Source organism: Delphinus delphis, chromosome 14 (genome assembly GCF_949987515.2).
Source record: "Delphinus delphis chromosome 14, mDelDel1.2, whole genome shotgun sequence".
NCBI classification, from domain to species: domain Eukaryota; kingdom Metazoa; phylum Chordata; class Mammalia; order Artiodactyla; family Delphinidae; genus Delphinus; species Delphinus delphis.
This window is the reverse complement of record NC_082696.1, coordinates 8,773,785-8,798,372: the sequence shown is the minus strand read 5'-3', so window position 1 is coordinate 8,798,372 and position 24,588 is coordinate 8,773,785. Positions and strand designations below refer to the sequence as shown.

The window sequence follows — 24,588 nt, the reverse complement described above, 5'->3', positions numbered from 1 at the left end:
ATGGGGACGTGCCAGGGCCTCGGGGCCCCTCTGCTTCCTCGGCTCATCTGCCTCTGGTGGGCTGCGTCTGCCGGGGTGGCAGAGCTGGGGCTGGTGAGGGTAGGAGTGAAACGTCCCCAAATGGAAGGAAGCCCAGCCCTGCCACAGGTGTGCCCACACCACCGGGGCTCCCAGAGGCTTGGCAGGGGGAGGTTGGAAGGGGATGCTCATGGACAGAGCTGAGGCAGTGAGAGAAGCCCAGGAGATTCTGGCTCTGGGGAATCCTCTCTTCCCACAGGCAGAGAAAGATGAAGACAGCGTCCCCAAGAATAACGGAGAACTTGTGGTCCGGGCCAAACTGGTCTTCCCTGCAGGGCCCGGAAAGCTCCAGGAGGCTCAAGAAGGTGGGTGGCCTCCAGCCCCACAAACGTTTGTCTGTCACTGTCCTCAGAGCCTGGGCAGTTTCCCAGCGTTTCCTCCCATCGCCCCCGATCCCACGAGCTCCAATAACTCCCACCCAACCCGCGAAGCCCAGCCCGGGAGGCGGGTTCTCTGGAAGCCTCGGCTCGGAAGGGAAAGGAACGACCAAAGCCAGGCCGCGGTGCCTGCTTTACGGGCTCCTAGGACACCTGCCCCGAGGCTTTCCTCCCAGGGGGCCGGCTTGCCTGGGCCAACAGTCCCGCTGGGGCCCCCCTCGCAGACTGACCACCTGCGTGACGGCCGGGAGTTGGTCCCCAACTCCAGGTTCAGGCGCCTGCAAGGCTCCGAGTGACCGGCTCCCTGCTCCTGGGCCACGTGAGCAGCAGCTGCATGGCAGGATCAGGGTCCTCAAGGAGCTTCAGGAGACGTCACCGACTCATAACGTGGGGCACGTGGAAAAGACGAGGGTGGAGAGTGAAGACGGGAGGAGGGGCAGTTCCACGAAGTGACTCGTGACTTCCTGTCTGCCCAAAGAGGGGGTTCTGCTGCCGGGCTCACAGGGCCCCAGCAGGCCAGCAGCACACCCCCCGTGGTCCGCGGGAGACCCCGTTAGCAGAGGTCTCTTCCCCCACCCGCTGGCCACAGCTGGCTCGCGCCCCTGCCGCCTCCTCTCCTTGGTCCCTCGTGACTCTCGGCAGCTTCCGGTTCCCTGGATTTTAAGTCCTTCCCCGCTGCCGCCATGCTGCCCGTGCAGTGGTGCATGTGCTCCTCTGCCCGCGAGCTCTCGGGATCTGAGGGCTGCAGCCCACCCTCTGGTTAAGCTGCCAGTCTGGGTTGGTGCCACTGCGGGCCGCAGAAGTAGCGCTGACGGTGAATGCCAGCTTTCCTTCCAGGGACGGGAGACGAGCCATCACGTAACGGTCAGCTCTGTTTGGTAGTGCTGCGAGCCCAGAATCTACCTGTGCGCTCAGATGGTACCTTAAACTCATTTGTTAAGGGGTAAGTATTACCTTTAATCAAATATGATTTATTGATGATGTATCACACATATGGCATAGTCTCTGTAAGGGAGCACCGAAACGCGTCAGCCGTTTTAAACTCACTTTAGCTTGCCTGTGAAAATCTGACATAATGCGTGCTAAAGACGCGTTTCCAAGAATTCATGGGACTTGGGAGTGCTGAGGCTGGCTTTGGAATACCACATTGTAAACTAAACCCAAATCTTGTCAGTCCTTGTGACATCAGTAACTCAGCCCTAGGGACTGAGTGGGGAGCAAGCGGAAAGCAATGTGGTTGCTAAATATTTCTTTAGCTTAACATCTCCTCTTGGACCAACAGTAAGACGGATGCCTCTGCGCGCTTCATTCTTACTCACTTTGGGTGTAATGGTGTCTCCAAAAGTAAAGCACACGCCATTAATAAGTATATAGAATTGCTAAATCCCCAGGCGGTGACATAATGGAAAAATGATGGCTTACCTCATCCACACAGAACTGAGTGCATCTCCTAAGCCTTCCTTCCACTTATCTGTACGGCCTTGAGCAAGTGACTTAGCCCTTCTGCATTTATTTTCCTGAGAGCAGGGTTAAAGGAGATAACGTGTGTGCAGAGTCCTGGTCCCTGGGTAGCAGGTCTGATGAGCCTCGCTGTGGCCTGGTGGTCGTCACACCAAGGAGGCGGATTAAGGCAAGGGCCACGTGGCCTCGAAGCCCGACGTCCCCTTAACAGAGTACTCGGGACAGAATTCAGCTCTAAGGGGAATTTGGAACATCCTAGTGTGAGAGGTCACGTAGCCAATCTCAAATTTCCTTCTTGTTCCTTGCTCACGATTTTTGTTCTGCAGTGGGTTTAGCGCTTCTCTGAGCACTTAGGCTCACTGATGAGCAGGTGCCAACAGAGAGGGGGGGCCGTGTGGTGGGCGGAGCTTACAGGGTTTGAATCTATTTCCTCGTGCAGCTGTCTCACTCTGCCAGACCAGCAGAGGTTGAGACTGAAGTCCCCCGTCCTGAAGAAGCAAGCCTGTCCCCAGTGGAAGTACGCCTTCGTTTTCAAAGGGGTCACCCCTTCTCAGCTGAGGCAGTCCACCCTGGAATTAACCGTCTGGGACCAGGCCACCTTCGGTGTGAGCGACCGCTTGCTGGGAGGCGCCAGGCTTGGTTCCAGTGAGTCTGAGATATTTCTAAGGCCCAAGCTGCATCGGTGATCCTTAGTCACTGTCCTACCTCCATGGCTACCATGAAAAGAAAAAGTGTTCCCATGATGGCCGGTGACTTGACTGGCTGTGAAACTGCCTGACCCATCATAAATGGAAATTACTTAGTTCCAGCTTTTACTTTACAACTGAGCGGTAATACAGCAAAGCATTTCAACGATTTAGATGAGATTTAGCTCTGCTAAAGAAACAAAAATTCAAGGTCTCAAAATGGGCTGGGCACAGTATTTGCTTTTGTTTTTGGCCGTCCATCATAAAAGGATTATTTTCTTAAAGGAGAATATCTTCTTAACCCAAACAACTGGCAATTCAGAAAGTATTTCATTAATAGAGGGACTCGAGGGTGACGCTTTTCAGTGTCGCTCAGCAGAAGTGCTGCTGGCTTTTTGTGGGGGTGGGGGGGCAGCAGGGCCCCCCAAACACTGTCACAACCAAAACACCCGCACACATTCCCAGAGCCTCCGAGACCACTGAAGAGAAACGAGACTCGCTGTTAAATTACAATTTGTTTAAAAAGGAAGACTGTCCAAAGAACACCCTTTCCTCTAAGGAACTCCTCTCCTTACTGTGGCGGGGCACATTTTAATATGGTCTTAAGGTCTGGTGAAAAGTTACTGTATACTTTGCTGCTGGTCCTTTTTAAAACTGCGAAAGGACGGCGAGTGTCCCCTGGCCGCCATCACTAATCTGTCCCTTCGCTCACACACAGGGGAAGAGCCAGCGGGCGGTACAGACTCGTGCTCACAATCAAAGCTCCAGTGGCAGAAAGTGCTCTCCAGCCCCAACCTGTGGACAGACATGACCCTCACCCTGCACTGACCGGAGGCTCCGGGCGCAGCGGGGTTTCAGGTGCCGGGGCCTGATGGTCGGCTGCGGGGCTGGGCGTGCGGGTACGGGGGTGGAGGGTGGCGAAGGGCCCTGGGGAGTGTGAGCTCTCCCCGTCTACAGCCGTCCTGCCGCTGAGACGTTCTTCCACATTCCTGTGTATTTAGTCGGAACCATTATCGATGCTACATTAGTTAGGTCTCAGGTCGGTTATCTGTGCTTTGAGAGATGTGGAAAATGACCCGATTTCAATAAATGTTCAACAGTTATCCTGGTCTCCCTGTGCTTATCAAATAGCAAAAATTATGACCTTGTTATGTGCGTTTCAAAGGGAAAAGAAGGACGTGGTGGGTAGTCAATTCCTACCATTCTGCCGTGGAAAACCGTTTCTGGAGGAGGTCAGCCGTCCCCACGGGGTGCTGAGGGATGCCCGTTTCCGGTGGGTCAGCGCTAAGGTCACCCGAGGGCTGCCCAGCCCCACACAGCGCGGCTGCCAGGCTGCGCAGGAGCTGAGTCCAAGAAGGGCTGCTCCAGCAGCACCTGCCCAGAGACGCCTGCCGCCGCATCCCGCAGGCCTTTGGGTTCATCCTCACAGGACACCTGAAAGGAAAAGGACCGAGCAGAGCGTGGACAGGCAGGACGCGAGTGAGCAGAAGTGGCACCGACGGACACCTGCCGCCTTTTCAAGGACGTGGTCCAGAAGGGAAGGAGGTCGGAACAGGTTGTGCTTGTGGAGGGACCGAGATGCTGACCGGGTCAGAAGGGCCCTCAGGGCTGGAGTCTGAATTATCAGAACAGCCTGCGAGTCCTTTTCCAAACAAGCAGCTCTGACAGAAAATTCAAATTGCGCGTAGTCGATTACATGCACAAGGAACGCTTAGAAGTAAAAAGCCATTTTCCCAGATGAGATTACAACAGTTAATCAGCTTCACTGCTGCCCTCAGGTCACATCAGATTAAGTGCTATGGTTACGTGGTTTTTAATATGTAATTTTTATTATTCTGTAAAAGGTAACAAAATATACAGAATGAAACTTTCCCTTTTTTAAACTAATGTTACAAACCCATCTCATCACTTACATATAAATACTGTACTCTACAGCTGATTATTTAGGTGTGTAAGTCCAACAATGTAGCCCTCTAGCTGTTAAGCATAAAAAAGAAAGAGAAAAAATTATCCTGAGTGATCGAATGATCACAGGATTTCATCAACTGAACTGAAGGCCTGGAGGAAGGAAATCGTGTGTGCAAGTGTGTGTGAGAGAGTACGTCAGACTTTTCAAAAATTTCATCCTTCAAAAACCAAATATACAAAGATGCATCCTTCATAGAAATCAACAAGAAATCAATGTCAGCTAATTTCAAATAGAAAAAAGTATGGCACAGAATGTAAGCCACGATGTGGCTTTTATCACACATGCCAGCACGGAGTTAGTTATTCAGACATTACAGGCATCTTAACTGATTCAGCCCTGCTCCAAGCATAAAACAGGAAGTGATTCAATTATAATAATAAAAATAAAAATCAGGCCTGTTTGGCACTATGATACAGTTGGGAAAAATAAACTCCCAGCCCTAGAACATTCCCACTGAAATAACTACTCTCTTTTTAAAGGGCCTGTAGGATGATGAGGGCTGTAGGTCTCGAGAACGATCAATACAAGTACACGTTAGGAGTCGGCCAGCGGGCCCTCGCTCCGCCGAGCCCGGGCGGCGGCGCCCTTCACATGGCCTCAAACTCGTCGATGCGCTGCTTGGTGTTGCCCTGGCGGATCTGACGCAGCGTCTTGTACTTGTCCCGGCCTTGCCTCATGTTCTCGTTGTGGATGATGTCATTGTGGGTCCGCTTGTTCTCGTCTCTGGCCTGGGACAGCTCGCTGGTCAGAGTCTGTAACGCGAAGCAGCCTCGGTCAGCTCGCGGCCCCACACAGAGCCCCCCCCACCCCGCCCCGTGGGGAAAGCGGGCCCGGCCCGCATCCCGCTCACCCTCAGCTGCCGCTGCACGCGCTCGTTCTTCTCGGCCTCGGTAATGCGCTTCTCCTCGTTGCGGTCGTCCAGGATGCCCTCACTGGACAGCTCGGCGCTGTAGCCTGTGTACTCCGTGCCCTCCTCCTGCGGGTTCTCCTGGACATGGTAGTTAACGGGCTCGTACACTGGGGGCGGAGGCGGCGGGGGCGCGGTCATCACCAGGTGCAGCTCCTCCTTGGTCTTTACCAGGTCATCCTGGGCTTCTTTGGCCTTTGAAAGCAGATTAATGGACAGCTGAGGACCTTTCACGGGGAACCTCGTGTTTGGACCATTTTCTTAAGAGCCGCCTTTGCTCTACAAGAAGGCCACCGTCCGTGCTAAGAGAAGAAGGATTCCGCTCCCTCCCCCCACTCCCTTCTCCTGGGGGCTGGAGATGCGCCTGGCCTGAAGCAGCACAGAGCCGAGGCGCCAGGAATGTGGCTGAGCAGGTGGCCCTGGTCTGTGCAGCCTCTTCCAGGTCTGCGGACCCGGATCCCCTGAGCAGGTATCAACTGTGCCCACGGCACCAAGAGAAACTGTCACACCAGGTCTTGACCTTTTTCTAAGTACTGTAACTTCTTTATGTCTGTAGTCCTTGTATATGTTCACTGCATATACTTTTGAAAAAACTGTCAAAGAAGCAAACCCTCCAGCCACTGAGGAGCACTCCAGCATGCTGGTGTTCGGTTTGTTCTTCCCCTGCGCGGCGCTGCTGTCAAGCCCCTCCCGGCCTGCCAGCCCCCAGCTCAAGCCCCTCTTACCTGCCACCCAGTAGTCCTTCCAGCAACCCCTGGGGGTCCGCACACTCAACCCCGCCCACCTCGTCACCATCCTGACCCCGAGACGCGCTTAGCTTGTACCCGTTTTGTAACCAGTTCCTCATTTAATACCTTATAAGGAGCACTTTCTCTGAAAACCTAAGGACTGAAGTGTTCTGCACACAGCTAGAGTAGGGGGATGGGGCGGGGGTGAAGACCCATGAGGGGGAGGTGCCGGCCATCCCCAGAAAGGACCACCGCAGAGGGGGAAGCGTTGGAAAGAGCTGGGGAGGGGAGAGGAGCCCCACGGCCTGGCCGTGGTCTACACTCTGAACCCGACGCACAGCACGGTCCCGGTACGCAAGGGGGCTCCCAGATGGAGACAGGCGCCCCTGACACCGGAACCAACGCGGTTCTCACTATGACGGCGAAAACTGACTAAACCCCTGGGGGTCCTTACGAGTCGGGTATTGCTCGTCCCGATCTGCAAGGAAACCGAGCCTCAGAGGCGAGGCCGCCAGCCCAGCAGAGCCTGGAGACCCCCAGGATCCAGGTCTTCCCACGCGTGGACCGGCGCTGGGAGCGGCAGGAGGGCTCCGCGCAGGGACCACGGCCGCGGCTGGGGACACCCGCGTAATCCCACACAAAGCTAGCTCCTGATGGGGGCAGCCAGAGCACGGTGAGCAAGTGGCTCTCGTTCCCCTGCTGCCCACCCCCCCCCCACCGCGTCCTCGCCAGCGCTCACCCGGAGCTGCCACTCCTCCACCTCGTCCTCCTTGCGCCGCCGCGCCTCCTCCAGGAGGGCAATCTTGGCGGTGTGCTCGGCGAGTTCCGTGGCCTGGGAAAGGGGCCGGAGCCAAGGTGATTTCCGGGACGCGCTCGGCAGGCGCCACTCGCGAACGGAGGGCCACGTGTTCTGGTACATGGCCGCGTCCCCGTCCAGCGGTTTCCACCCGCCGCCCGAGGGCCAACCACCGCAGGGCCCCCTCCCCACGGGCCACCCTACACCCTCAGGCAGGTCACCTTACAGCCCCAATACCAATTATTATAAGGCGGGTGTCACTTTTTCAATCCCCAGAGGCGGCCTCTCCGTAACTGAGCACCGTGTGGCCGCGCCCCCTACCAGCTGCTCCTGGCTCTTGATCTGATCCGCCGCCTGCCTCTCCAGCTCGTCCTTGGCGTGCAGCGCGGCCAGGCGCTCCGCCTCCAGGCGCTCGGCCTCCTCCTGCGCCCGCTTCCTCTCCTCCTCCAGCTTCAGGGCTCGCTGGATCTGGTCCGAGAGCTCTAGACACAGCGCAGAACCAGAGCTGCTCAAGGCTCCTGCCAGGGACCCTGCAGTCTTGCCCCGAATTCCCACCCAGAGGGGACCGGATGGGACACGAGCGTGAACACACCAACGCCGCAAAGCGGTGGGCCGAGTTCCACGGTGCCGGGACCTCTTCTCCCCGGGACACTGAAGGGGACGCTCACGGTGGTGAAACTGCCCTCCCCCGGCCAGGCCCTGGCCGCACCCTCGTTGCGCTGCTCTCCCCAGAAACTCAGCATCTGCACCGCTCGCCTGGGGTTCAGCTTCTAGCGGGGGAGATGCAGCGCAGCTCCGGAGACCGCAGGCCAAGCATTCTATCTCACGGAACCTTAACATCCTCATCAGAAACGGGGGATACTTCAGCCTTGCCCTCACAGGCCTGGGGGCAATTCAAGGGATTACTGCGCATAAAGCATTCGGCACAGAACCCACACAGGTGTTAATAAAATACAGAATTATTTTCTACAACCGTTTTATCACGTCTCTTCTGCAAGTCTCTACTTCGGGTGTGTGCTTAACTGGGATGTGTGTCCTTGGGACGGGGTTCCCTCCTGGTTGGCGTGTGCCGACCGTCGGCCCTGCCGTCCCAGCCCCCCGGGGCAGAGGCCCCGCCCACCTTTCTCCGCCTTCCTGGTCTTCTCCGCGTAGTCCTGGAGCCTGAGCATCAGCTCTTCCTTCTCACGCATCATCTGCTCTTTCTCTCTCTCCACGATTTCTCTCCTTTTCTTCTCGGTTTCCAACTGCTGCCTGTTTCCGGGAGGGGAATCGGTGGTGGCACGGGGCTCAGACTCCGCACAGCGGCCTGGTCATCCCAGCCCAGGCACATGAGGGGCAGCTGCGTCTTGGTTACCAGCCGTCCCCAGCGTCCAGTCCAGGCCCCGGGCCCGTCCGTCCAGCAGAGGACACTGGTGACAGCACTGACCCCAGGTGCCCTGACTGCTCTCCACCTCGGGCTCGGGCTCTGCCCACAGCGAGACAGCTCCGAGGGCTGAGCCGCGGCCCTGCAGACTGTGATCCGCCGGCCCTTCTGCGGGGAGCAGCGCAGACACGGCTGCCCGTCCCCGTGCCCGGGAGAACACGCCCCGACCGGCCCTCCTGCCACCGCCCGCCCCTGCTCACCGCTCCAGCTGCTTCTGCTGCTTCTCCTCCCGGGCCTGGGCCTTCATCTGCTGCACCTCAATGGTGTCGGGCTTCCTGCGGCGCATGTACAGCTCGTGGTTCCCCATGCACAGCTGCAGGATCCGCTTGTTAATTCGCAGGCGGGGGGCATAGAACACGAAGTCCTGCAGAAGAGAACAGGGCAGACTGCGACAAGGGGAACGCCTTCCTTTGGCTTTCTTGTTCCAAACCCGACTTCACCCACTTCTGGATACCTCTTCGAAAAGGACAAACGTAGCAGAGAGTACGGGCCAGAAAGGGGGTTCAAGGTAAAGCCACTGACCCCGAATGACAGACAGATGTTCCTGGTGCCGCGGGGCACACGTTCTGCAGGACAAGCAGAGGGGGTGTGCGTGCTGAACCTCACGGCTGGACCACAAAGCTGCTCCGGGCCCAGCCCCCCCGGCCTTCAGGCTAACATCCTCGTCCGGCCTCTCCAGCCCCACAGCCCTGTCCGTCCCCGGTTCCTGCCCGCACAGCACAGCCTCTCCTACTTCACTGAGCTTCCGTCTCCTACATCTCAGCCTTTCGCCTCCCATGCTGCTACCAGCGCACCGCTAGGGTCACCGGCGGAACTTTGATGCCAGCCCGTCAGCTCCAGGACCAGGTGCAAACGCCCTGGGCTGGCGCACGTGAAGGCCTTCCGGCCCTGACCCACCCCTTGTTCACCTAAACTGCACTCTTTCACACCGTGAGCACATCCGCACACAGTCCCTCCTACTTGGCATGTCATGTCCAATCCCACACACCCGAGGCCACAGCACTTCCACGAGATCTCTCCTCCTCCACGGCTGTCACTTCTGTGCCCCCCGCACCTGATGGAGAGGTCAGCTGCGGCGTTGCTGGTGCCTTGCCCCGCTGGCTTGTTCCGCTCTCTCTCCCCCAACAGATGGTCAGCTCCCTGGAGAGCTGGGCCACGTTCATTCATCTCTGCGTCCCCAGGACCAGACCAATGTGCCCAGGGAACAACTCTCTGCCGGTGACTGACAGTTCCCGCGGCACTGTCGCATCTGACCCCGTGATACTGGGCGAGTCGCTCCGTCACTCTGAGCCTCAGCATCTTCAGCTACAACCAACGGTCTTGTGAGGATTAACTCAGAAAATGTTCACAAGGACTTAGAAAGGCGTCTGGCACAATGAAAGCTGCCTCAGACTTCGGGCTGTCTTACAAAACCGCTACTGGAAAGCCGCCTTTTTTTTTTTTTTTTTTTTTTTTTTGTGGTACGCGGGCCTCTCACTGCTGTGGCCTCTCCCGCTGCGGGGCACAGGCTTCAGACGCGCAGGCTCAGCGGCCATGGCTCACGGGCCAGGGAAGCCCTGGAAAGCCTTCTTAAAAACAAGAACAAAATCACAGCATCCAAGAGCTTCATGACTTGTGACCACACGAGTCCGGGACAAGGATGACACAGGGTCTTGTTTCCTAGCTCCTGATTACCCCTGTAATTAACAGAGGTGACAGAGGAGCAGTATAGTTTAGCAACTCTTGCTAAAAGCTACTGGAGGGCTTCCCCGGTGGCGCAGTGGTTGAGAGTCCGCCTGCCGATGCAGGGGACGCGGGTTCGTGCCCCGGTCTGGGAAGATCCCACATGCCGCGGAGCCCCTGGGCCCGTGAGCCATGGCTGCTGAGCCTGCGCGTCCGGAGCCTGTGCTCCGCAACGGGAGAGGCCACAACAGTGAGAGGCCCGCGTACGGCCAAAAAATATATATATATTGGAAAAGGCGCATCTGCTTCCTCTTCCCGCTTTCCTTTCTCTTCTGAGGCACAGGGCCCTCAGCACCCAGATGCCGACCACTGCGACAGGGGGGGGTGGCTGCGGCCAAGAGGCGGTGCCGCGTGTCCCGGAGCGACTTCCAAAACCTACAGGAGCACGCCGCGTGAGCTGAGCAACAGGCCCAGGAAGGGCCTGCTTAGTGCCTCAGTCTGGTACACCTGTCCAAAAATGCTAGGGAGAGAGTAATGTCGAGCCTGAGAGCCCACGGACCTCCTGGGCGGAGGGGGGCTCTCCTTGGGGTTTCACACACTTGTTATTAAGTCATCGGGTTTCCCAAGGAGGTGTCTGCGGAGCTGGGAGAAGCGGGTATTTTTATTACCCACCTGTCTCCTATTACACAAAGAGAAAATAATCTCTCGTTACGGCTGCACAGCCATGCTACCCAAATGGGTCTTGACTGTGGTTCCTAAGTATTTGTAAAGAAACTCTAATTAGCACGAACTCCTCTTCAGAAAAATGTCACTTAAAAAATATCAAGGGTCAGAACTGCAGGTGACACTCCCCACAGCGTCCGGTTGCCCGAAGACAGGGCCTGTGAACACCAGAGACAGCGAGAGCATCGATGGCTTCGCGGGAGGTGGAGGAGCCCTCGCGTGCCGCCTTTGAAGGAGGCCACTTCCTGACTTCAAGTTAAAAACAAAAACTAGAAGCTTTTACTTAGAGATTTCTAAACCCACGTCTCCAGCCCAGGCCTCCTGATGAGACCTGGGGCAGGCCATCTTAGCTGGCAGAGAGCGACGTCCTAAAAACCGAAACCGAGCATGAGGACAGCGAACCCAAGTCCCCAGGGACACGGAGGCGGAAGGAGGGAAGCCCTGGCGAGCTGTCGGGTGAACACGGGAGCCCCGGGGCCGCCCTCTGCGCAGGCTGGGCAGGGCCCGCTGCTGTCACGTGCAGGTCTCCATCCTTCCGCCTCTCCCGTGGGGCAGGAACAAAAGGCCCATTCTCGAGGGGAGCCAGCTGTCTCGGCCCCGTGAGCCACCCAGGCAGGCACTGCGCAGCACCAGAGTCAAGATCACGGCCCCGGACCGCGGCACCCGCGTGGCCGGGGGCGGAAGCTGCCTGGCTGAGGCGCGGGGCCGGCGCTCAGCCGGGGCTTTGCCCAGGGGACCGCCCTCCACGCAAGCTCAGGAATCCCTCCCCCGAAGTGGTGACGCGACCGCGACCGGGTCTCCTTTTCTGTCTTCTACGTAAAGGCGTGAACTTGGACATGTGGTGTTCTACCGCCCCAGGCGCTAAGCCTGCCTGCGGCTGCGCAGAACAGCCCTGGGAGGTGTGCGGGCCCCAAGGGACCCGTCCCCCCAGCCAGCCCCCACCATAAGGCACCCAAGCAGAGGACGCCTCCTCCGTGAGGCCCCCCAGACCCACCCACCTGAAGCCATCGCCCACTCCACCTCTCATCTGCGTCCCCCGATCTGTCACTCAGTACAGCTGCACTGTTAAATTCTCTGCCAGAAAGCACGTTACTTGTTTCGTTTGTCTTCACCCATCTCTTCACTGGCGTGTACACCTCGTGGGGCGGGACCTGTCCTGTTCCGCCGTGCACACCATCCTAGTATCGCGCCTGACACGCGGCGTGTGACCAGCAAATGTTTCTCTCTCCCTTCTTCCCCTTTCAAGTGATGGCTTCACATAAAACCAGATTATAGCAAAAGTATACTCGGCTAATGCAACCAGATGTACCGCAACTGCCTTTGCCTGGGAGCTTGTGATTGTACAATATTCTTCAGCTGTTCGGAAGCTAAACTTAAACCAAATGTGAAAAAAACCATACAACTTAATTCTTAAACAGTCTACCCAGAATTCCTGCTTCTGTCACTTCTCAAAAAATGTTCTGAACAATCAGTAACGTCTCATGAACAGACAGTAGCCTACACAGGATCGCAGGATCTTCTCGCTCTGACTGCCCCATCTCACTGCCCACGTAACACTGGTAACAAACACTACGACCCTCGGTTCACGGTGCTGCATACTAATGTGACCTGTTACCATGGAGCTGGAGAGCCTGTATTAAACGCTTGTTAATTTAAAATAGCTGTGCAACTGCCCATGGAGCAGGAGTCATGAGTCTGCGAACAGCAGGAACACGGAAAGTGTCTTTCAGTGAAGACAATACTTCTACACACAGCGTCCAGACCTCTGGTTTTCCCTTCCTCGGGACTAACCCCTCGTGGGAGGAGCAGCTGGACAGCAATGCCACACGCTGTCCCCTGAGCGTTAACCGTCACCATGCGGTGCCCAAGCCCTGGAGGGCTCCCAGACGTGCCTCTCTGAGCCGAACACTGTAACTAAGGAACCAAATTACATGAGACACCAAGTTCCTTCCGAACTGTAATTCTGGTAAAATTCACGACAGGCTCCAAGAAGGATAAGAATTTCTTCTAGTGGCAGTTTTTTAAAGAACAGATTTCCAATTAGAAAACGAATTCCTGGGCTTCCCTGGTGGCGCAGGGGTTAAGAATCCGCCTGCCAATGCAGGGGACACGGGTTCAATCCCTGGTCCGGGAAGATCCCGCATGCTGTGGAGCAACTAAGCCCGTGCACCACAACTACTGAGCCTGCGCTCTACAGAGCCCACGAGCCACAACTACTGAAGCCTGCGCGCCTAGAGCCCATGCTCCACAAGAGAAGCCACCACAGTGAGAAGCCTGTGCACCGCAAAGAAGAGTAGCCCCCGCTCACCACAACTAGAGGAAGCCTGTGTGCAGCAATGAAGACCCAACGCAGCCAAAATTAAATAAATTTAAAAAAAATTTCCTCCATGTCTTTTCAAAACAAAAAACAAACTCCTCACCCATTCCACCACTCTACATTACGTATTGTCTTAATCTTTTGAGCAAACGCAGCTGAAAGTTTACATAATTTCCACAATGTACCGGTCTTTACAGCTATTAGCTAACAGTCGGTATTTTCTAGCTAAGTCCTCCCAGGATGACTAACAGTCGGTATTTTCTAGCTAAGTCCTCCCAGGATGACTGCCCAACAGGCTCTTCTTTGTGAGGGGCTGTTTCCTACATCAGCACCGATGTGAAGGTGCCAGTGTGAAGACCACCTGCGGGGCACAGGGCAGTCAGAGGAAAACAAGGTGCAGTCCGTACCAGGAGGAGGGGGGGATGCGGGGGCCAGCAAGTCTGACGTATCCTAACGTGGGTAAGTTGCAAGGACAGCTCACCAAGTCGAAGCCCGGCCCCGAGGCTTGACCATCACAGTGCGTGCTCCAGGGGGTACCAGGGCAATGCTGCCGTGAGCACCCCACCCTAGGCCCGCTGCCTGGACGCAGGCTGGTTTTCCACACGAATATGAACATTTCACAAGCCCAGAAATGCAACACTTCGTGAAATGCTTATCATTTAGCAAAGGTCGATGACTCAGAACCGCCCTTTTCTTCATAAGGAATGAAGGCCATTTGGAAACTTAGATGACAAGAGTCAGCTGGCTTCTGACGGGTGGACCGCGGGGTTCCACCATAACCTCCTACTGCAATGCCCAGTGGCAGGCCCCAAGGGGACCTTAGCCCTCCATGTACCCTACTGGGACTTCTTCCCCCCGCCCACACACACACAGGTAATTCTGAGTATCACCGGCTCCTTGTCACACAGAGAAATCTGACCTTTATCTTGGAAACGTATTTGGCTGCAAGATGAAAAACAGTAACCTGTAACTGTTATGAACTTACGGGAGCCTTCTTGTCGATGGGCTTAATGACAAACTTTTTGTCATTGAAAGAGATGTTCCTGATTTCGCTCCATGGGAAGCCAATCTTTGGGGTCAACCTAAGGTTAAAAAAAAAAGGTGGGAGAGTTAGATGGGTACTTGGATTGGCTAAGAAAGGTTTGTAAATCTATTCTTAATTTCTTTTAGTTTAATTTTAAAAAGTACAAAGCTAGCCCGAGAACCATATTATGTAGTGTACATCATAACTGAGTGTACATCATAACTGAACAGTTGCCACTTGTGCTAGGTTAGCTGACAGGTGGGTGTCACTGAGGTCAAGCTCTAGGAAGCCTTGATATGCTCCCATTGGCATTTGTCTTTCTCAGTTACTACGTCCAGTCACCCCGGCTTGTAATCTTGAGGTCAACTCTGATTCCTAACCAGGCACATCCTTTCATCCTTTGAAGTATCTATCATGACCATCTTTTGCAATTCATTTCCACATCACCACCCTAATCCCACCTCTCACATGCCAGCAGCCTAACCAACCAAGTTCCTTCTGTTGCCTACAGAACCCTACTTCCAGTCTGCTTGTCTGATTAATGTCCCTTTTGGTCAATCCATTCCCCTCCTGAAAAATGTCAACAGTGCCGCCCCAATACCCCACCCCCGGTTTCTACAGGATGAAATCCACAGTCCTTAACTTCACATCCAACAGCCTTCTAACCTAGACCCAGCTGCCTGGTTCAGCCCATCCTTTCAACACAGGGTTCACTGCCGCCCCTCGCATGGAAGGGCCTCCCTCCTCCCTCCCCCACCACTCCCAGACATGCACCATCAGGCCAGCTCACTCTCCCTTTCAGCCGCCTTTCCCCTCTCAACCAACGTGCAGTCCCTTATGCTACACAAACTATTCTTGTTATTTAAATTACTGCATTATTATTTAGTTCTTTGAAAACCAGGCAGGTGAGCAGTCTGATGGCAAAGACCACACCTTATGTTTCCTATTCATGCTATACCCAGGGCAGCTATTCACCAGTGGAAAAGGAAAGGGCTGGTATGGTTCAAGTCCAAGGTTTCCTTACCGTATTGCTGTCTGTTTCTCCCTTCAGAAAACTGTTAGCATTTGCTTAATATATTAGGTGCTCTAATGTTGGGTGCATGTATATTCACAATTGTTATATCTTCTTGATGAGCTGAGGGCTTGGTATACGGATTCTGCCCCTCTAGTTCTCATCTTGGTGATGCATGCTCTCCTGGCTGGTCAGACAGACACCTTCCCATGTCATCCTCCAAGTTCCAAGAGAGCTCTCAGATCACACACCCTAACAGTAGCCCCACTACTGTCCTACTTAATCACTACTAGTCCACTACTGGCCGAAACTCTGGATTTTTAATTAGCATTTCTGGGACAGCTTACGGTATGGCTTCAAGACCACATTGCTCTACTTACCTCATAATTTCCACCCTCTTCTTCATCTCCTCCACCCTATTCTTTCAACACATTTACCATGGATGCCATTCCAGAAGGAATGACAGATCCTCAAGCAACCTTTCAGAGATGCTGCCATGAAAAACGGTCCTTGCCATGAGCCATAGAAACTTCCCGTTTAGAAAAGAGCAGGAGTGGGGAGGACTCTACTGCCTACCGACATGTTTAAATAAAAACTGATGGGCGGGGACTTCCCTGGTGGCACAGTGATTGGGAGTCTGCCTGCCAATGCAGGGGACACAGGTTTGAGCCCTGGTCTGGGAAGATCCCACATGCTGCAGAGCAACTAAGCCTGTGAGCCACAACTACTGAGCCTGCGCTCTAGAGTCCGCGAGCCACAACTACTGAGCCTGCATGCCACAACTACTGAAGCCCACGCACCTAGAGCCTGTGCTCCACAACAAGAGAAGCTGCTGCAATGAGAAGCCCGTGCACTGCAACGAAGAGTAGCCCCTGCTTGCTGCAATTAGAGAAAGCCCTCGCACAGCAACAAAGACCCAACACAGCCAAAAATAAATAAATTAAAGAAATAAATTAAAAAAAAAAAAAACTGATGGGCAATGTAGGTCCTGTTATGACAACACAAGCCAGGTCAAGGCAGTGGGCGTGGCCTCTGAAGGCCGGGAGTGGGCACCTAAGCCCGACAGGCTTCTGGGACCCAACAGTCAGGGCACTGGCCAGGCTGTGGTTCTAAATGTCCAATCTTTTTGATATACATCCTTTTTTTAGTTTTGTCCTATAGGATCACCAATGCCCATTGAAATACATCTGGTTAACATGCTTCACAGCACTCAAAAAAGCGTGCAGGGAGTTTGTTCAGTTATTTTATCTCCCACTGTATATGGGAGATATACACACACACACACACACACACACACACACACACATATATTGTTTGAAGAAGTAATTTTGTATATAGGTGTCTGAGCACTGGAAAGGACCTCAGGATGTCACCTGGTCCTGCCATGGACGTAACCTCTATCCTTACGTGGAAAGGCCGTAAAAGAGAGACATCGGGTAGGCACTTGTTGCTTCAGAACACTTTCCTCCAAAACACAAGGCCAACATGCTGGGAAGAGCAGAAGAGCCAGGAACCAGCAGCTGCTCAGCTCTCGGCCACGCAGGCAGCACGGTGGGCCGGGCTTCCAACGCAACAATCTGTTCTCTGCCTCCTAGTTCTATACGAGTCTCTCAAAATAGTTTCTAACCCAGAAAACTTGGACCTTCAGGCTAGACAGACATCTTTCTCTCAAGGGTTGGGCATCCTTTCACCACGGCTTCCAGCTTCTTCTTTCTGCTGTACCTGCAAAGTTTGTCTTTTTTTAAGACTCTGAAACGTCGTATAACAATTTATAGCCCCATAAGCAGGACTGCAGTATCGAAAGATGAGGACTAAACATGAAAATTATGACTCACCTCTAAGTTAAAGAACCTCCTTTTATTCTTGACCACAGTTGGAAGATTAAAGTCTTACAAGGATTTCTTTCTCTTTTTTTTTTTTTTGAGTTCACTTAGAGGACACAAACAGAGAAGGACCCACAGAGAAGATTTCTAAAGGATTTATAAGTCACAAATTTTAAAAGTGTAATTCTCGAAAGATTGGGGACCAGAGCTCTTTGGAGAAACAGCCGATTCCAGGGCTGGAGCACCTGGAGGTACCAGTATGTAGGAAGTGCCTTGAAAATAATGGGGTCAGGAGGGCCCAGGAGCCACTCAGAGGGGCTCCGAAAAGCAAATCTCAAACGATGTTAGCTACAAAATAACAGTATAGATTATGGCCCATAGAAGAAAACACATATTAACATACGTAACTAAACAATAAGTGGAGAAACTGGTTCCTTATAGAATTCCATTAATATGTGTAAATAGAATGGTTTTTTTTAAAAAAAATCACCATTTCTCAAATATTACAGTAACTGCTTCATGCAAGTCTCATCAGTGGATGTAGAATTAATAGATGAAGTTTAAGAACCAGGATATTCACATAGTTTCAAAGACTCTCCCCTAAATACACTTGTCCATTACGAAGGGGAGGTGAGTAACTTTGCAGAGAAGCCTGGCCAAAGCCACCTTGACCCGAGATCAAAGTCAACACCAGAAGCAGGATGTTCCGACACCACACGCTGCCTGCAAGGGTGCGACAGCACTTCTGTCAGATTCATGCCCAAAGCGCAAACCTCAGATCTTATCACGGGAAGGTATGAGACTGATCCAAGGTGAGGGATTTTCTAAAGAGTCAATGGTCAGTGCTCTTCACAAGTGTCAAAGCTGTGCTAGACAGACAGACAGACGTTGGGACTGTCCCAGATGGGAGGAGACTGGGGAGTGTGACAACTAAATGTAGGTGGGATTCCAGGCAGATCCTGGGGCAGGAAAGGGACACTGGTGGACAACTGATAAGACCCTTAAGGGCATCACGTATCAAGGTGACCATCCTGACTGTGTTTATGTTAAGGTGTTGACATCTGGGGAAGCTGCGGAAGGGCACATGGGAATTCTTTGTACCTACTATTTTTGGAAACTTTTTAAAGTCTGAAATGATTTCAAAACGAAGGGTTAAAACATTTACATTCAAAATGCGCGGCAGGGCAGAGAGTGAGGACGATGCTCCGCCTCTCGACAGGAGCCTGGATTTCACAGGCGTGTGTCTGTCTAACGTCAGCAAAGGAACACTCAGAATTGTGCATTTCGTTATAATTAAATTTTACATCAAAAGAAAATCAAAACATACTGAGCTCTAGCGAACAGTATGCATTTTGGGGGAAGTATACCGATGCCTGCAATTTACTCTGCAACGTGGGGGCAGCCAGCGGGGCGGAGGGCCGTGAAATGAGGACGGGGAGGGGTGTGACAAGGCCCGTGGCGACATGCTGATGGGAGGCTGCTCGTGGCCGCGGGCACGTGGGCTTCACTGTGAAATGCTTTTCATTTTGCAGTGTTGTGAAAGTTTTCACTGAAGAGTTTAGAAAGGTCTGGGGTGGGGGGATGGGCTGCAGATCATGGCACGCCTCACGGAGGGGGAAGAACAGAGAAGAGCTGCCAGGCGCCCCCCCCGCCCCCACCAGAGGCCGCGGCAGCGATAACGGAGATAAGCAACAGTGGCTGAAGCTCTTCCCACACTTCCATGTGGAAGAAAAGGCGCTTGCGGGGGGGGCCTGGGCCTCACTCCCACTCCCACCCTCTGCAGGGCAGGCCTGTCAGAAAACTCTCCCCACAGCCGCCCTTCCTGCCACCCGCCCAGCCACACTAAGAAGCCACCATGGCTTCTCCTCAGGCCCTCCCCGCACGTGTCCGGCCTCTCTTCTCGGCCAGTCTGAGCTGGGCTTCTAAACGTCCCCCAGAGGTGGTCTAAGCGGAGTCCTCGCAGCGGCAAACTTCTGTAAGAAACTAAGTTATTCAAAAATTCTGTCTGTTCCGCGTTCAAGTTAGGGTACCAAAGACAGAAAGGAGAGGTCTGACAGCTGTGACCCGACGTATTTGTTAAAACAAAGCACACACAGATCCGAGAATCGCCTTCTGCTCTCCTCTGCGATACAGGTTAAGCCACTGACGGTAAGGCATGAAGACGTAACCGCCCCCCGCGCCCGCCAAAGAAATCTGCCTGTGAGCATAATTTTAGAAACTGGAAAAAAATAATGTACTTAAATGGTTGAAACATCATTTCTAATGCCAATAAAATAGAAATGTAAATCAGAATACATGATTTGCAACCCCGGGGAAGGAATGGAAGGGAAAAGACACTTGGCCTTCATTTCGCCCCCTCCTGGTCTACAGCCCTTTCCCAGCATCCTCCCTGCTGCAGCCCTGGGCCCGTGGCACATTCAGAAACTCCTACGGACAGAAGGACTAGGGGAGTGAGCCCCGGGAGGGACGAAGCCGGGGGAGAAGCGTGCTTGCAAAGCACTGAAGAATTTGGGGCAGGATCAGCTCCTCTAGTTTTTGTTGTGGCCTGAGGATGCCGGGTAGGGTTATAACACAGCTCATCTCAACTTTTTCTGTCCCACGCTGACAGCAGCGTGCGGGCACGCTGCCTAATTCCTCCCTCTCGACGTTCTCTCCTCTTCAGATCTAAGGGTTTACAGAAAGGAAGACAAATGCTTCCTGTCCTACATGCTCCCAACTTGACTGTTATACGTACGATGAAAAAGGGACCCCAAGAGACTTTTTTCTTTGGGGAGAAGACCCTTTTGAGAGGTTGCCCGTTTCACAGCTAAGCTGGGGGAGGGGAGGAGAGCGGAGGCAGGACTGGAAGAGCCAAGCTGCTCAGAGTTTCACTCGGAGGAAATGGGATTTGCGTGGGTGAGGGAAGTCACAAGCTGACAGCATGTCCCTGCCTCTGGCTCTATTTGGCAGCTTGAAAAACCTGTTCGGAAGCCCCGGCCTTGGCTACCTCACAAGATCTGCTCATTCAGGAAGGCGGTTTCCCATGTATATTCCCACGAGGCGGCGGTGCTCCCTGCTGACCAGCTCCCGCCCTCCAGCTCAGGGGCCTGGGCTGGTTTCCCGAGTCCCTGACTGATGCAGACTGTTTCTGCCTGTCCACAGCACTGGATCCAGCACGCCGGGGAAGGAGCAAACCAAGAGTCCCCAGTAACTCACTTCGGGGTCCTCAGGCGAGTCCCTGCGACCCTCTGCTAAGCACGCCACGTCCTAAGTGTAACTGGATTCGTCTGACTGGCACCGCGCCTCCCGGCGGAGACGCTCTCCTCCACCCACTCTGGGCGCGCGGTGGAGGGGCTGGAACACCAATCACTGGTCCCCACCCCAGGGGAAATGGGTCTGGACTGTGGGTCCTGGCCAGAGCGCCTGTGGCCGGGATTATGGTGGACTCTGTACAGGTTATCGTGTGTCAGAAGCGGCGCTGCTGCCCTCAAGAACGTCAGGGTAGGGGTGGGAACCTGGGGCCTGGGGGAGCCGAGAGCAAGTGAGACAGGTGAGCTGCCACTCCAAGCCCAAGGAACAGGGAACCGCCGCGGAAAACTTGTCCTCGCCGAATCAGAATGATTTGTGTGTGTGTGTGTGTGTGTGTGTGTCTAGCCCCTTGGCAGGAAAAAGGCATCTGCGCAGAACTGGTAACCACAGGAATGGGCAAAGGAAGCTGGGGGAGGCCAGCCTGCTTGCACTGAACTGCAGCAGGGCCCACTCCACAAACTAACACACTGAGGCAATCGGGTACCTCCTGCAGGTTCAGAGGATTTAGCTAGACTGTCCGCACAGAAAGGCTACTGTGTGCAGAATCTCAAGGTCCCTGATAGCACCATAAATATTCTGGGTCGGATCAGCACACACCTCAAGCCGCCCAGCACTGCTGGCTGGTGGCTATGGGCGTGCTGGTACCTACAGGCAGCTGGGGCGGCCTCACAGGAAGGGGCGGGAGATGGCTTTCCTGCAGCTCTTGTTCTTTCACAAGCTCCAAAGTCCATGAGGTCACGGACCGGTGTGGTCCCCCTGCTGGGCCCCTCGGCACGTGCTACACATGCTAATAATGAACAGGCTGAGAGAGAAATAATGCACACCTCTGAACCGACCTCCGACATGGCCACGTCACAGTCGCAAAGCTCTTAAGCGTCAGACACTGGGCCAGTAAGTTGCTAGATAAATACTCTGAAGAGAACCCCTATGCACATTTGCCATTTTCTCCATGGTTTCCAGGCCTGATACCCCACCAGCTGAAGAAAATATAAAGTTCAACTCACTTATCATCTTTCTCATAAATATTTAGTCCAAGGGCATCAACTCCAAGCCAAAGGTCTGTTCCTTTCTTATTTTTTATCTCAAAATAGTTGATCCCATACATTTCCAGGTCCTGGGCAATCTTCAGATACTCCAACATAGCACTGTCTCTGGGTGGGGAGAACAAACATTGGCATCGTCGTCAGCGTGCGCCCCGCGCTCAACAGTTACACCGCCACCAGGAACTGAAACGTAGTACATCACGGAGGACGGGCTGACAGCCAGGTGCCTCCGTCCCTCTGCCGGCCTGTGCCCCAAGTGGGCGCCCAGCCATCCTGGACACTGACCACGGGCGTATGTCACGTGTCAGGAAAGAACCAAACTGGCTCGTGCTGCCCACTCTGGACACAGAGGGCTTCCCTTGGAAATTCTATCACCGGGCATGCCCTCTCTCTCTCTGTGGCCCACACCGTGCTTCAGGGAGCCCACCATCTGCCTCACTTGGGGCCACTGCTTGGGTTTTGAGTTGTTTCCCTCCACAGAAGATGCTCGGGTCAGGCAGGAAACTCTAAGGACACAAAGTCTCTGAGGCCCAAACTGCAAATGAACTTCTGAGGATGGGACATCATGCCAAGAGCTGCTGCCAGTGCCCGAGAGGAGTATTCTAGGACAGGCATCTGGTCGCTCCGTTCTCACCAGCCGCAGGTCCCACCCCGACCCTCTCCACACCTCGCTGGTGCTCCTTTATTAGCAAGTGTTTCTCACTTGGGATCTTTTTTTTTTTTACATTTACAACCTTTTGAAGGCAACCACCTTATGGACGATGAACGAATCAGCACCTCTGTGACAGGGAAAAGAAAATGCCTGGTGGGCTGCGAGCAATGCTCCGGCCCCCTTGACTAAAATGAAGAGTTTCAGACACAAGCTTTTCTTTCCTCTGAAACAAGGAGGGGAGAAGGCTGGAGGGACTGAAGGTGTAAACCAAACCACTTCTGCCCTGGTGGCAGTGGGGAGGAACAGCTGGCTTCGTTTGGGAAGAAACCTCACCAGCAGCTCCTTACCTTCCCTGCCCCTCTAGGCACAGCTCCAAGCGAGTCACCTGAAGGACCCGAGTCCCCTGAAAAGAAGACCGGCTCCCAGCCCAGCACTCACTTGAGCATACCACGGTGCTCGGCGTGCCACACCTGGATCCGGTCCTCCCACTGGTCCCTGGTGAGCTTGTGCTGGTCCATGACTCTGGATCGCAAAGGAAGAGGGCACAGAGCCGTCACCCCAGAGGGCCGGGAGCAGCGTGCGACCGGCCACTGAGCACCCTCACACAGACCCTGACTGTTCTTTCAAATAAAACCATCTACTTCCTAAGATGCGGCATTTCTATTGATGACAATTAACAGCCTGGACGATTTAGAACCTGGAATGAGACAAACCCAGTCTTGCTGGAAACACTTTTAAAAGGTGTTTTATTTTAAGTGGCCTCTCCTTCCAAAAGAGGTAATTTATGCGACCGCCAGTAAATAAAAAGATTGAACAGGGGCCGGTTTACCATATACACCAGGGAGAGCTGAGACGGTTCCGCTCCGGCACCTGCGGCTCCTGTGAGGAGGGCCCCCTCCCCTGCTGAGTCCCTCTGTCGCAGAGGCCACTCCAGGGTCCACCGAGGGGTGGCAGGGCCTGCGGAAGGCCGGCCTGTGACTGCAGACAGAGTCCCCAGCCTGCAGAACACTCGCCCTCCACAAAGCCCTTCTGCCTCCCGACCCTCCTGACACGACGCTCGCACGCGGGCCCGGCCCCTGCCGGCTCACCTTTGGGGGATCAGCCGCTCGGAGCCAAGGTACCCGGACTTGTGCAGCTCCTTGCCGTAGTCCCCAAACTTGGCCTGCACAGCGTAGGAGCCCAGGAGCACCGCCGTCTCGGGCGGGCAGTAAATCTCATCGCTGAGAATCCCCTCCTTCACTTGCAGGAAGAAAAGCTTCTGGGTGATGTCCTGGATGAGCTCCTCGGACACGTCTTCGGGGTAGAACTTGGCCCGGAACTTGAACTGCAGAGGGTTCTCCTTTCTGACCTCCTGGGCGGACACCTGGGCGGCAGAGGCCAAACCCTCACTGCAAGTTCGAAAGACAAAGACCTGCCTTCCCAACACAGGTTTTAACCACTGACTCAAAAGCGTCCTTCAGGCCAGTTTTCAGAAGATAATGTTTGTTCTGAAAGTCACCTTTTTAGCATGGAAGACAGAAGAAGGCCAGTGAGAGTCCTGTTACACCCTCACACTAGCCCCAGCCCCAGCCTTGGTTTTCTGGGGGCGATGCTATCAACTCCAGGGGACTGCCTGAGTGACCCGTGAATCTGGCCTCTGTCCACATGGCCAGGCCAGCCCTGGACCATGAGTTCACTCTCAGTAATTCCTCACGCCCCCCCCACCCCCTTCCATGCCTCCAATCACCCTCCTGATGGGTCCAGTAATATGGGAGGGAAAGCAGGAGTTGGAGAAAAGAGAGAAACTGTCTGGAGAAAACACATTTAGCTTACAGCTTTTCTTTGTAATTGTTAATGGAATTATCCAGTCTTTGGAGTTGAAACTCTTATCACAGGTTCAAACAGAGCAATAACAGATTCTTACAAAACAGTGGATGATTCATGGTTTATAAGATTAACAATCTCATTGGAAAAAAAAAAAACAACAAAAGCTAAGGTCAACTAAAAGCTGAGCAATTAAGCATCACACACTCCAATAAGGGAGCAGTAAGGAGAAATGCCAGGATCTCATTTCCAGCAACTACCTCCGTTTACTGGAAACCTGCAACCTCTCTGTCTTTAGAAACTTTTACACAAATAGAAAGGAACACAAAACAAAAGACGGAGTTTCAATGTCAACAGAGTAGACCAAACCCAATTAATAGCCTGTAAATAGTTAACATGACTTACTTTTTTATCAAGTTTCAACCAGGTAGGAAATCCTTTATTATCTACATACTGGAGGCCAAAGTACCACACTTCCCGAAGGCCGATGGTCTTAACCACCTGTGTGAAAGAGACGGGGGAGGGGGGCGAAACAGTCATGAGGAACTCTCTGGATGGCAGTGGCCCTGGGCTGCCACCATCACATGGTGCAGCAGAGCTGCCAGGAGAGCGAGGCGCCAGCTTAGACGCCGCGGGCAGGCCTCCGCTACACCGTCTGTTACTAAGACATGAACCATTTACTTTTCTTTTTTTTTTTTTGGCCACACTGTGCAGCTTGTGGAATCTTAGCTCCCTGACCAGGGATTGAACCCAGGCCCCTGCAGTGAAAGCACCAAGTCCTAACCACTGGACCGCCAGGGAAGTCCCTGAACCATT

The 24,588-nt window shown here is 53.9% G+C and overlaps 2 protein-coding genes across 3 annotated transcripts in view; one reads left to right on the top strand and one right to left on the bottom strand.

The window, feature by feature from the left end:
• SYTL3 (synaptotagmin like 3) overlaps positions 1-3,694 on the top strand; it is a 75,899-nt gene extending 72,205 nt beyond the window's left edge. For both annotated transcript variants that reach the window (XM_060030484.1, XM_060030483.1), the window contains exons 12-15: positions 278-383; positions 1,293-1,398; positions 2,356-2,561; positions 3,321-3,694. In XM_060030484.1, the coding sequence (XP_059886467.1) occupies positions 278-383; positions 1,293-1,398; positions 2,356-2,561; positions 3,321-3,430 (528 nt within the window). In that variant the 3' untranslated portion in view covers positions 3,431-3,694. The remainder of the gene's footprint in view (positions 1-277; positions 384-1,292; positions 1,399-2,355; positions 2,562-3,320) is intronic.
• A 717-nt stretch (positions 3,695-4,411) lies between these two features.
• Positions 4,412-24,588, bottom strand: part of EZR (ezrin) — a 49,954-nt gene continuing 29,777 nt past the window's right edge. The window contains 11 exon segments of the mRNA XM_060029698.1: positions 4,412-5,323; positions 5,422-5,673; positions 6,946-7,038; positions 7,324-7,484; positions 8,123-8,253; positions 8,626-8,789; positions 14,113-14,209; positions 21,279-21,425; positions 22,408-22,491; positions 23,058-23,332; positions 24,178-24,273. Of these exon segments, the coding sequence (XP_059885681.1) occupies positions 5,159-5,323; positions 5,422-5,673; positions 6,946-7,038; positions 7,324-7,484; positions 8,123-8,253; positions 8,626-8,789; positions 14,113-14,209; positions 21,279-21,425; positions 22,408-22,491; positions 23,058-23,332; positions 24,178-24,273 (1,665 nt within the window). The 3' untranslated portion in view covers positions 4,412-5,158.